The sequence below is a fragment of the Chanodichthys erythropterus genome, chromosome 19 (assembly GCF_024489055.1).
Source record: "Chanodichthys erythropterus isolate Z2021 chromosome 19, ASM2448905v1, whole genome shotgun sequence".
NCBI classification, from domain to species: Eukaryota; Metazoa; Chordata; class Actinopteri; order Cypriniformes; family Xenocyprididae; genus Chanodichthys; species Chanodichthys erythropterus.
In genome coordinates this window covers 9,241,294-9,254,728 of record NC_090239.1, presented here as the reverse complement: position 1 = coordinate 9,254,728, position 13,435 = coordinate 9,241,294, and the positions used below count along the sequence as shown (strand labels likewise).

At 36.9% G+C, this 13,435-nt stretch overlaps 1 protein-coding gene across 1 annotated transcript in view; it reads left to right on the top strand.

Moving 5' to 3' along the window:
• The window catches only part of si:ch73-127m5.1 (neurotrypsin), a 46,538-nt gene that overhangs the window by 13,723 nt on the left and 19,380 nt on the right, over positions 1-13,435 (top strand). The window contains exons 3-6 of the mRNA XM_067368693.1: positions 3,547-3,789; positions 5,174-5,312; positions 6,738-6,916; positions 12,527-12,674. Coding sequence (XP_067224794.1) covers positions 3,547-3,789; positions 5,174-5,312; positions 6,738-6,916; positions 12,527-12,674 — 709 coding nt within the window. The remainder of the gene's footprint in view (positions 1-3,546; positions 3,790-5,173; positions 5,313-6,737; positions 6,917-12,526; positions 12,675-13,435) is intronic.

Genomic DNA, 13,435 nt, shown 5'->3' with positions numbered 1-13,435 from the left:
TGTTAAAATATAAAACATGGGCAGAAAAGCCATATTGAAAGGCCACATGTGCAGAGCTCTACATATTGGCAATTTATACAACAAGGATTAATATTTTGGACTCTAATGACAGAAGGGGATTTTGCTGGATAGCAAGCACTCTTGGAACTAAACCTGAAACTTTTTTTTTTTTTTTTTTGCATGCAGATCAATAGTTCCTTCTTCAAATCTTAGAAAACTCACAATAAATCACTGACAGAATTTTCTGATTAATTTTTGACACATCTTTACAGCCTATATTTTTCAGGAGTCATGTTTAAATGAAAATTACATTTCTTTGTGTGCTTTTCAACCCCTTAAATATAAGGTATGTCACTGTATTCTGTGCCATGCTGCCTATTAGCACATGTAAAAAATAAAATCAATATTTTATATTTTTAGTTTATTTCCTCCCCTATTTCTCCTGCTATTATGTTTTGTTACTTTGGCTTTGTTCAGACAGACAGGAAACATATTATTTTTGTTTGTTTGTTGTTGTCTGAACAGTAAAATACACATGAAATGCAAAGTTATAATGTTTAAAATCTGATTAAAATATATATTGGAATATGGAATAAGTTTTTCAGAATGTCAGGTCATTTTTTTCATTAAAAGTTCAATATTGTCTGGAGACATGTCCAAAGATGCTCATTTTGCTCACTTCTTCCTAAAAAAAAGGGTAAAATAATTATATTTTATTCATATTAATATTTATATGTATTAATAATATATCATGAATAATAGTAATAATAATGTATTTAATAATACAAACCCGATTGCAAAAAAGTTGGGACGCTGTACAAATTGTGAATCAATTGTGAATGCAATAATTTACAAATCTCATAGGCCGCATTTACACTGCAAGTCTTAATGCACAGATCCTATCTTTTGACCATATCCGATTTTTTTTGGATGACGTGCTTACATTTCTTTTAAAAGTGACCTGTATCGGATGTGTCCTTTTTACACTGCACTTGGCGAAACGTACCAAAAATAGCCTATTTGACATCACAAATCAATTTCAATGGTACATTGAGCTTAATTTATTGACATGAATTCATATAGAAACCCTTTTAATGCAATAGTTACATCCCTGCATAAAAATAATACAAATTCTTCACAACACTATACGTACGCAGCTCCGCTGGAAGCGTGCGAGTTGAAGAATACTCGGGCACGGGTAGATATTCACAGCTTCATGGGCTCGAATCCGCCATTCTATACTAGTTTAGTTTTACTAGTTTTTTTTTTAATTTTTTTATATCATTAAAACAAATGCATTCATCAGTGATTGTATATCAAGGGCAATTGCAAGTTTGTGTGCTTTTTATTTTGTGGTTTCAATGGAACGAATAGGGACTGAAGCGCACGTCTGTGCACGAGCCGTCGTCACTGACAACAGTGACAACGAACACTCAGTGTGATTTCAAGAGTCAGATCGCCTTTTATTTAACACAAACAAATGCAATTAATAATCTGCCAGTCAACTAGAGATGTTCCGTTTGTTATAGGTATGTCTGTACCACGAAATATTAAAAAATGGGAGGAAAAAATCGGAATTGGGTCACTTGAGCCGTGCAGTGTAAATGGGGCCATAAACTTATATTTTATTCACAATAGAATATAGATAACATATCAAATGTTGAAAAGTGAGACATTTTGAAATGTCATGCCAAATTTTGGCTCATTTTGGATTTCATGAGAGCTACACATTCCAAAAAAGTTGGGACAGGTAGCAATAAGAGGCCAGAAAAGTTAAATGTACATATAAGGAACAGCTGGAGGACCAATTTGCAACTTATTAGGTCAATTGACAACATGATTGGGTATAAAAAGATCTCTCAGAAATCAAGATGGGCAGAGGATCACCAATTCCCCCAATGCTGTGGCGAAGTGAAGCAATATCAGAAAGGAGTTTCTCAGAGAAAAATTGCAAAGAGTTTGAAGTTATCATCATCTACAGTGCACAATATCATCCAAAGATTCAGAGAATCTGGAACAATCTCTGTGCGTAAGGGTCAAGGCCGGAAAACCATACTGGATGCCCATGATCTTCGAGCCCGGCACTGCATCACATACAGGAATGCTACTGTAATGGAAATCACAACATGGGCTCAGGAATACTTCCAGAAACACAATCCACAATCCACCGTGCCATTCGCTGTTGCCAGCTAAAACTCTATAAGTCAAAAAAGAAGCCATATCTAAACATGATCCAGAAGCGCAGGCATTTTCTCTGGGCCAAGGCTCATTTAAAATGGACTGTGGCAAAGTGGAAAACTGTTCTGTGGTCAGACGAATCAAAATTTGAAGTTCTTAAGGGAAAACTGGGACGCCATGTCATCCGGACTAAAGAGGACAAGGACAACCCAAGTTGTTATGAGCGCTCAGTTCAGAAGCCTGCATCTCTGATGGTATGGGGTTGCATGAGTGTGTGTGGCATGGGCAGCTTACACATCTGGAAAGGCACCATCAATGCTGAAAGGTATATCCAAGTTCTAGAACAACATATGCTCCCATCCAGACGTCGTCTCTTTCAGGGAAGACCTTGCATTTTCCAACATGACAATGCCAGACCACATACTGCATCAATTACAACATCATGGCTGCGTAGAAGAAGGATCTGGGTACTGAAATGGCCAGCCTGCAGTCCAGATCTTTCACCCATAGAAAACATTTGGCGTATCATAAAGAGGAAGATGCAACAAAGAAGACGTAAGACAGTTGAGCAACTAGAAGCCTGTATTAGACAAGAATGGGACAACATTCCTATTCCTAAACTTGAGCAACTTGTGTCCTCAGTCCCCAGACGTTTGCAGACTGTTATAAAAAGAAGAGGGGATGCCACACAGTGGTAAACATGGCCTTGTCCCAACTTTTTTGAGATGTGTGGATGCCATGAAATTTAATATCAACTTATTTTTCCATTAAAATTATACATTTTCTCAGTTTAAACATTTGATATGTCATCTATGTTGTATTCTGAATAAAATATTGAAATTTGAAACTTCCACATCATTGCATTCTGTTTTTATTCACAATTTGTACAGTGTCCCAACTTATTTGGAATCGGGTTTGTAATAATAATAATGATAATATATTGTTAATATTTTATCTTTATAAATATTCCTAAAATTTCACTGAATTGTGAGTAGTGAATGAGTGAACAAGTCAGTGGTTTTGAATACAAATTCGGTGCGTCATACATTAAACTGACATTAATTTTCTCTTGTGCACCTCATGTGTCAAGCATCGCAGCAAGATGTCATGATGGACATAAGCGTAGATTAAATTTCCATTTTTCTGGCCTTTCTTTCAACACCGATTGTTTTGAATGAGAAATTCTCTTGGTATCATGTTCATATTATGTACAGTAGATATACCAGATATTGACTACTCTCTGAACAAACAGATCAGATTTCATCACTTGCAAAATGCAAGTGCGAACAGTCAGCCTTGAAGATGGGATTTGAAAACTAAATCGGATTTGTCTACAGTATAAAATCCTTTTTCTCTGTTTTTTTCCAGTTCCTCTGTCCTGCTCTGAGGGCTTCACTGAGCTGGGTTATTACAACGGCACCGTTTCTCAGACTGACTCAGGTTCACCCTGTCTGAAGTGGACTGAATTCCCAGATTACGTGCAGCAGTATCCGGGCAGGGGTCTGGGAGAGCACAATTTTTGTCGAAATCCTGACCGTGAGTCCAACCCATGGTGCTTTTTCAGACAGAGCTCAGGGGCCATTGGTTGGGCCTACTGCGATTGCCACCAAGGTGCGTACTATTGTACAGTATTTTCAATTAAAGTTCTGCTATGTGAGTTTATAATATTATATTTATATATTATATACTTATAATATTCCTTAAGGAGGTGTTCCACTAGCCAAATCGAAACAACCCATTGTTGCTTTTTCTAAAATCTCATGCTCTCAGTCATGCTCACTGATTACTGTAAGTACAATTTTAAGAACAATCTTAAAATTGCAATAATGTGTTTTGGCAAATCGATTTGAAATTTGTCATAATAACAACAGAAATACCAGCAATTCAGAGTACTTTTACCCCATGAATCCCTTTGGATTTTGCTGTGGAATATTCAGCGCTGTTTTATTTTATTCATTTTAGAATCTCAGAAAAACACAATCAGTGTATGTGGTTTTGCGACTGCTGAGGAAAATGTTTGTGTCAGATCCATTAACTCTTCAGGGAGTTTAGTCACTGTTAAAGCTTCCCCGCGGAGAGAAACATGGGCGCTTATGACTGAAAATCAGCTAGTGAGACGTCAGCCTTTGAAGTTAGAAACTTCTAACATTCTTCAGCTGATAAATATGTGTTTTTAGTACGTCTTTGTGTACTGTTGTCTTACTTCCCTTTCTGTCTCTCTTGGAGGATTGTTGTGTTTTGCATCGACTGTATATTTAGAAATCAATGGTTGATATTCTTGACTTGACAATACTCTATGTATCTCAGGAAAATTAGATGGTAAAAAAACATCATCGTTCTGTGTGCAGTGGAGACAAATGGTGGCTGTGACTTTGCCAAGTACGATGTGTTCCTGGATCAACATTCTGTTCCTGTTATCAAGCAATCAAATATTACTGTTAGGTTTAGGGCTGGGATTAGAGGCATGAATACTTTGATAAGAACAAAAAAGCCTTTTTATAAGTCACATCTGATTTTAGGAGTTTATGCTGAGCGATCTGAATAAACTATTGGCACCACTAATACTCTGCACGTCTCTGTAAAGAACTGTTAATTTCCATGTACAAATTCAGTTCTATAAAAGATAAAATGCTATTTTGGGCAGTTTTTTGAAGAATTTTTTTTTTATCCTCCCTGTAAGGAATAAAATGGCCTTGATTGTTTTTCAGTAAGATTTTTAACTTACTGTTAATTCTTATTAAATTCTACAAAATAGTCAGGAATGAGAATACTGGTTGTAAATAGGTTTATTTACAGGTTTACAGACTTGGACATGGTCACTTTCTAACAATTCCCTAGAAACCACCCAGAACACCCTAACCATTTCATATCAATATGCTAAAAAATAGTTTTGCATGGGTTATGTTCAGAATCTTTCTATGCTTATTTCCTTTAATCTTTTTTATTATTATTTCTTATATATATGTGTATGTATGTATATATCTTACCTGTTCAGGAGCGGTCAGGTTAGCGGGAGGTTCGTCCTTAAAGAGTGGCCGACTGGAGGTCTACCTGAACGGCCAGTGGGGGTCAGTTTGTGACACGCATTGGACAGACCGAGATGCCAGTGTGGTTTGCCGACAGCTTGGACTGGGGTATGGGAATTTATCTTTACTTCTATTTAGGGCTGTCAATTTAACTATATGTAGAATTCAGAAAACCTTGTTATCAGTGACACCAGTGGCTGGTAAGTGAACTGCAGCCAGCAACTTATTGCTCGTGCTCGCGATTGCACTTGTACACATGACATGCAAGTCACTGAATGTGATTCAGTGCCCCGATGTACTCACGTTGAAGTTCTTTTTTGTTCTTTGCTGTTGCTGTTTTCATATCATTGCATCCTGTTCATATCGTTGCATCCAGACACCGTCCATGCTGCTGAGAGTGGCATTTACATGAATGTAATATATACTGCATGCTTTCTTCAGTAACAAAATAAACATACAACATAAATGACAACTGTGAGAAAACAGCAGTTAAGAAAGCATCTGATCATGGCGATGTGGATATGTTAATTGCAATTCATCGGCATCATGTCTACAGATGAGGTAATTAAAATTACACTGTTGTGATAGTTTGAATATAAAGTATGTTTGAGACTACAGACTATATTGATCTGGCTATATGAGACTATACTTTGAATTAATACCTTTTCTTTTCATGACACATTGACATTACAGTACAGGGGTGTGTTTCCCGAAAGCATTGTTAGTCAACTGTGGTCATAAGTCCCATTGAACTCTATTGGTAACGACGGAACTTGCGACCATAGTTCGCTTTGGGAAACGCACCCCAGAATAGTGTTTTTGACATTATCCTCCTGAGCATTGTATAAGCACTCATTTCATGTGTCATTGAACAGAAGAGAGGCTCTCGGGAGTGCGCATAAAGGTTACATCCTTTGGATTTTCCCAGAAAAACTGACCTGAGACCTTCACTGGCTTTCATAAACAACCTACTGTAGGAATTCGGGGAAGGTCTAATTTTTTAAGTTTCATTTACAAGCTGTTCACACATTGGCAATACAAAAAGCAATGAATACATGAAAATTCTTACATGTAGCCCCTTTAATTTGCTGTGTACAATTAAGTACAATTAATTAAAGATAATGTGAAAAATGATGCGTTCACTGCCACAGTAAGGTAATATCTTTGAATATACTAATTGTTTTTTCCTCAACAAATATTGAAATATGTGATTATTTGCAGATAATTTGATTAATTAGTCATGCAATTAATTCAATCCTACTTTATTTGAAAACCTGTGACTGTCAGATCTGATTTACCCATATAATAATGGATCTGTGCTCCTCAGTGTGGTCAAAGTATGGATACTTATATTTAAATTTAAATGATTTATTAAAATTTACATGTCTTTGTCTTTACTATATCTATTTTTGATTTAGCCTTTATAAAATTAGCTAAAAGTGGGTGGAAAGCCTTATGTCTCTGAACAGTAGAGAAGATAATTGGTGCTTCTTTCTTTCTTTCTCTCTTCATAATTCCTTTTGTTTGTTGTAGTGAGATTGGCACAGCTCTCCAGCATTCATATTTTGGCCCCGGCTCTGGGCTTTTTCACTATGCCCGCCTTGGCTGCCGTGGTGATGAGAAATCCCTGCTGGAGTGCAGAAGCAGGAAGTTTGTTACTAGTGACTGTAACCATGGAAACGAGGCTGGAGTTGTGTGCGCACCACCTGAAGGTCAGTGTGCTTTCTGTGAGAGTGAAGCTAATGACCTTTTAAGTGACAAGTGCTGTAAACATCCCTGCATCTAGATGCCCTTGCAAAACCTTAAAGCTGCCGTGAAACAGAAAAAGTGTTTAAACAGCTCACAAAGATCATCAGGGTTACTCAATGTCTGGTTCTGAGAATTCAGTTTCTGCCTCCATGTCTGCTCTGTAAGTGTATAAAGAAGATTGCTCCCATTATAATGAACAAAGCGGTCTGCAATTGCTTATAATGCAAGTATTTTTTTTTTATGTTGTGTCGTGCTTCACCTCGTTGTTTGCTTCCAGTCCAGACCGGGTGTAAAGCTTGCTAATTAAATTACATTCAGTTGCAGATTAATTCACTAAAGTTTTTGCACTACTACTACTTTATTATGCTTTCATCTACCGATAACTATTCTCAGCTATTCCACCTTTAATTTTCATTCCACGGATTTTGCTCTAAAATGTGAAAAAAGTCTTTGACACTATGATTTTTGTTGAAGTGTGTGATATAAATATGAGGTTGGTCTGGGACATTGCTGTAATTGTTGGTTAATGCACATTTTAACTCAACTGCTCTCAATCACATCATTATCTATAGGACACAGATGTTCCTGCTGTATTTGTAGCCAATGAGCGTGCATGCTCAGTCTTCAAACACATGAGTAGTATTTGCCTTAGCAGTGCAGCACTCTTTCAGAAACCCTCCACCTTCCCCAGCTCCACCTGTATAGATCTGCTATGGGTAATTCATGTACGCTATATTGTACAGCAGCAGCATGTCTTACTTGCTCACAGCAGCGTGTCGCGTATGTATTGGCAGTAGCAAATCCCGTACTTGCTCTGCAGCAACAGCAGCAGCAGCAATAATCAACAGCAGCAGCAGCGTAGCAGATGTATTCCGCCAAGACCAAACATATCAACATTGTCATACCCATTACCATGCCAAACACTCAGAGAGTTGTCATGACAGAACTTTTATTCAGCAAACGTCAAATCAATAATACAAATGTAAATAAAATCAAAAATGCACCTATTCTGATTGAGAACAAAGATCAATGGCTGTCTGGCCCTTCTGGCATCCCATACCTCCATGTCTGTCTGGAGCTGACTGGAGATTGTTCTTTATGTATTTGATGATGTCAGCCTCAGACGATTCTGGATTTGACTGCTGTACAGCACCTGTATGAAGATGGAACAAATGTATCACTCATTTTAAGACATTATAAACTACAGCATTAATTAGAAGATTTTCAGCCACCATCACTCATACTAACATACTGTAGCAATCCACAAAATAATTAAAGCTCTCTAAACAAGCATGGATAACCACCTAGATCAGTAATCCTCACTATTTCTTCCAAGTAAGCCACACCAGCGGGATAAAGTCAACAAGCAAGTCGCCACAATAAAAAAACATGCATGGAAATACATATCTGCCTAGTACAATATGCAATGCATTTAGCCACTGCCATTCTAATAATACAAAACTGTTAAGGTGTACAAGTTAATTTGAAGGTGGGGTAAGTAGATTTTCAAAACTGCTGTTGGACATAAACATAAAAAAAAAACCCATCAAATTGATGTAAAAAAAAAAATTGGTGTCAATTTAACATCCACACACTGATGTCCAATTGATGTCGGAAAAAAAACATCAAATTGGCGTCAAAAAATTGGTGTCAATTTGACGTCCACACACTGATGTCCAATTGATGTCGAAAAAAAAAAAATTTACGTCAATTTTTTTATGTCAATTTGACGTCCATACACTGATGTCCAATTGATGTCGGAAAAAAAAACATCAAATTGGCGTCAAAAAAATTAGTGTCAATTTGACGTCCACACACTGATGTCCAATTGATGTAAAAAAAAAAAAAATCAAATTGACATCAATTTGACGTCCACACACTGATGTCCAATTGATGTCGGAAAAAAAAACATCAAATTGACGTCAATTTGACGTCCACACACTGATGTCCAATTGATGTACGAAAAAAACATCAAATTGACGTCAATTTGACATCCACACACTGATGTCCAATTGATGTCGGAAAAAATACCCATCAAATTGGCTTCAAAAAATTAGTCTCAATTTGACGTCCACACACTGATGTCCAATTGATGTCGAAAAAAAAAAAATTTACGTCAATTTTTTTATGTCAATTTGACGTCCATACACTGATGTCCAATTGATGTCGGAAAAAAAAACATCAAATTGGCGTCAAAAAAATTAGTGTCAATTTGACGTCCACACACTGATGTCCAATTGATGTAAAAAAAAAAAAAATCAAATTGACATCAATTTGACGTCCACACACTGATGTCCAATTGATGTCGGAAAAAAAAACATCAAATTGACGTCAATTTGACGTCCACACACTGATGTCCAATTGATGTACGAAAAAAACATCAAATTGACGTCAATTTGACATCCACACACTGATGTCCAATTGATGTCGGAAAAAATACCCATCAAATTGGCTTCAAAAAATTAGTCTCAATTTGACGTCCACACACTGATGTCCAATTGATGTAGAAAAAAAAATCAAATTGACATCAATTTGACGTCCACACACTGATGTCCAATTGATGTCGAAAAAAAAAAAAATTACGTCAATTTTTTGATGTCAATTTGACGTCCACACACTCATGTCCAATTGATGTCGGAAAAAAAACATCAAATTGGCGTCAAAAAAATTGGTGTCAATTTGACGTCCACACACTGATGTCCAAGTGATGTTAAAAAAAACCCATCAAATTGACGTCAATTTTTTTATGTCAATTTGACGTCCACACACTGATGTCCAATTGATGTTGAAAAAAAAAACATCAAATTGGCATAAAAAAAATTGATTAATAAAAAAAATACATAAAAAATATGCTAATTAGCCCCGCCTCCATTCACTCACACAAGCTCAGAGATCCACTCGGTGAACTTAACGCTCAATGATTTTGCTTTTTACAACACTGGACACATAACGGTAATTAATATGATTAGCCTTTTGCTTGACTATGTTATAAAACAGCTAATAATGTGCTAATGGTACACAAACCATGTTCCCGTTCGTGAATCAGCTGTCTTCCAAATATCAGTATCGTTAGAAATGCTTTGAACAAATCAAAACGTCAGTGGAGAAAAGAATATTCATCATAACATTGTAATATACATCATATGCCCAATATATTGCTTAATTCACCCCCATTTTTCATATCAACAGAAAATATACCGGGATAACCTGGCTTCTCGAGACTCCCTTGCTTCAGAGCGGTCAAAGTTAATGATATGCTAAAGCCCACCGGCACATTTACGTGATTGGTTACAAGGTAGATTGTGAAGTCAGAAACACCAGTGATTTCAAGCGTGTTTTCGAAACTGTCTTTAGATCACTGCAGTTTTAAAGAGAAAATACTTTGCAATGGTGTTGACAAATGAATTTGCAAATGGTTTGTATAGACCCCTTAAAAGTCTGTAAACATTGCAACGTTTCCTGGTGGGCGGGGCTTAGCTGGAGGCAAAAAGAGGCGCTGGATGCAATGTTGACAAGCATAAGCTAGCATGTTTTAGGAGGGATTTATTAAACATGGATGCAGAAGAAGGTTCAGAACTGTCCGAATATGTACAGTCACTTACTCTGCGGGACCGTGACAGCTGTTAAGTTTTGGATATTTCCAAGACAACATATGAATTACTTTCGGGTGGTTCGGGGAATTTTTTCAAGGCTTATTGTCTAATGTAACCTAACGTTGGGCTAACTATGTTTATGGCTAGCAATGTGGATTATTTTAAGAGACCATTCAAAGGATGGCACACACATCTATCGCTGTATGTTTGTTTAACATTTAAGCTAGCTAGTGCGCTGAAGGTCGGCGACTTTTCACCTATAAAACAGAAACTTGCTGATTTGTACTGATAAAACCAACACATCTTTACATATGCATCGATTATTTTACCTGATATGAAGTGTGCACTGCAAACACGAGTATTATTTATGATCGTCTCCGTCCAGTCTGTATGCCGTATTGCATTCAACCACAATTATCTTCTTGATTTCTATGAAGGAATGTCTGCTGGGATCTGGTAAAACTTTAGTTTTGAACCAAAAGTGCTGTTCCTTCTATTCTGGCTGCCAAAAACACAACAATACGACATTTTAAAGTCAAAACCTCAAACTTTTAGCGCGCCTGCTATTAGTTCTTCCTTATGTTTTGCCTCCAGCTAGAGCGGTGACGTCACAGTGACGTAGGCGATTAAGGGGTCATTAAAGCATATTAAAAACACTACATAGACATATAACAATATTAAAAACTTGCTTTTCACCGCAGGGGGACTTTAATATAAAAACAAATGAAAAATTACTATATCCACTGGCTACCCTGCATTTTCTAAAAGTGGCCCTCGAGCAACATCATTTGAGTATCTCTGATCTACATGAATACTAAGACAAAAACAGCAGGGTGTGTGATGGAACATCATAAGGACTATTATGTTATTTTTGAATTCCCGCTATTGCAGCTTCTCTGTCCATTCATATTGACTTACTAAATCGTCGCTCTCTGAAATTAGAAATTTTAATGAAACATTTCAGTGGGGGCTTATACTTTCTTTGATGGAATCAAAAGAGCCATACTGTCTTTTGTAGAAAGGAACAAAAGGGAAGAAAAAAAAGAGAAAATAGGTTGGAAAGCAAATCAATGGCATCTGAACTCATGATTGCCTGCTGAGAGCTTTATTGAAGACACAGTCTGAGGACACACGGACAGATGTGCACTGTGCTGGGTTACCAGGGCAGCAAAAGATGTGATTTAGCCCTTAAATGGGAAAAAAATGGCTGCATATAATGTTTTCCTGATATGAATTATTATTATATCTGAAATATTACTGGCAACTGTGCATATATCTAACTGTAGTGGTTCTGGTTTTGCTTCAGGACCCAGATTTTACATTGGAACAAAAATACAGTAAAAAGATTATTATATTATATTATATTATATTTTAAAGTATAATTAATTCCTGTGATGTCAAAGCTGAATTTTCAGCATCATTATTCCAGTCTTCAGTGTCACGTGATCCTTCAGAATTCATTCTAATATGCTGATTTGCTGCTTAAGAAACTTTTTTTTCAGGATTCTTTGATGAATAGAAAATGTAAAAGAACAGCATTTTTTTGTGATAGAAATATTTGTATCATTATAAATGTCTTTACTGTCATTTTTGAACTGTTTAATGCACCCTTGCTTAATAAAAGTTTTAATTTCTTGAAAAAACAAATCTTACTAACCCATAATTTTAATACATATACAAATAAAGTACTTATATCAACAGCAGATTTCTCCATGAACCAGTATTTAATGTAACCTAGGTAATATTCCTTTTATTTTTTATGTTTTACCTAAAAGTTCATACTTTATTTTGCATTATTATGGTTAGTTGTATTTAGCATAATTTTTTTTCACTGTCTTTTGCGACCCTATTAGAAAACACCTGCTCTGTGCACCTTATTGCACAGAGAGAGAGAGTGTTACATGCAGAGCATTCTGGGTGTCACTACATATATTGATGTGTTTGTGGCTTTGGGTCATGATTCTTGGTTTGCTCGCTCAGGTAATGGACCGCCACTGCGGTTGGTTGGTGGGGAGGAGGACTTTGAGGGACGAGTTGAGGTCTTCCATGATGGGCACTGGGGGACCATTTGCGATGATCAGTGGGATGACATGGATGCTGAGGTGGTCTGCAGGCAGCTCGGACTGGGGTGAGTTCAATGCACAACTTCACAGGCTTCACAGAGACAAGAACTAAACAGAGCGTTACTGACAGACTGGGAAGAGAGGTGCTGTAACAGTGAAAAATATGTGAAAAATATTGTTTTTTCAACTTTCAAGCGTGAAAACCTATTCAATTAGTCCCCCAAAACAAAATCAACACTATAAAAGGGCATTATATGGCCTCTTTAAAGAGTCAGTAGTACATGTTCATCTTCACAACACACACAAAACTTAGGAGCTCTTGTGAGGTATTTTCTTCCCTGTGTGCTCTTATCTCGATGAGAGAAAGATTGAATTATTTATTTTGCGCTGTTGTATTTTTTGCTCTCTTAAACCATCTCCATCATGTTGTTCTAGCAGTTGTAGAGAATAAAGACTGTGAGATGGCACATGATATGAGCACAGACTCGCACTGCTGCTGCAGAGATGATACGCACAACTTCAGTTACTACAGCATTTGTATGATCACTTTGTCAGTTATAGTTACAACAAAAAATATGTTAGCTTTCAAACTGAATGTGTAGTAAGAAGCAGTTTAAAGGTTTAAAATGCTATACTTAGTGCTTCTCAGGGCCTCTTGGTTTCCCACTGAAGCTAAGCAGGGTTAAGCCTGGTCAGCACCTGGATGGGCGACCACTGAAGAGGTGTTAGTGAGGCCAGCAGGGGGTGCTCACCCTGAGCTCTGTGTTGCTCCTAATGTTCCAGTATAGTAGTGCAGAAAGTCTTCAGCAAAAAGGCACCATCCTTC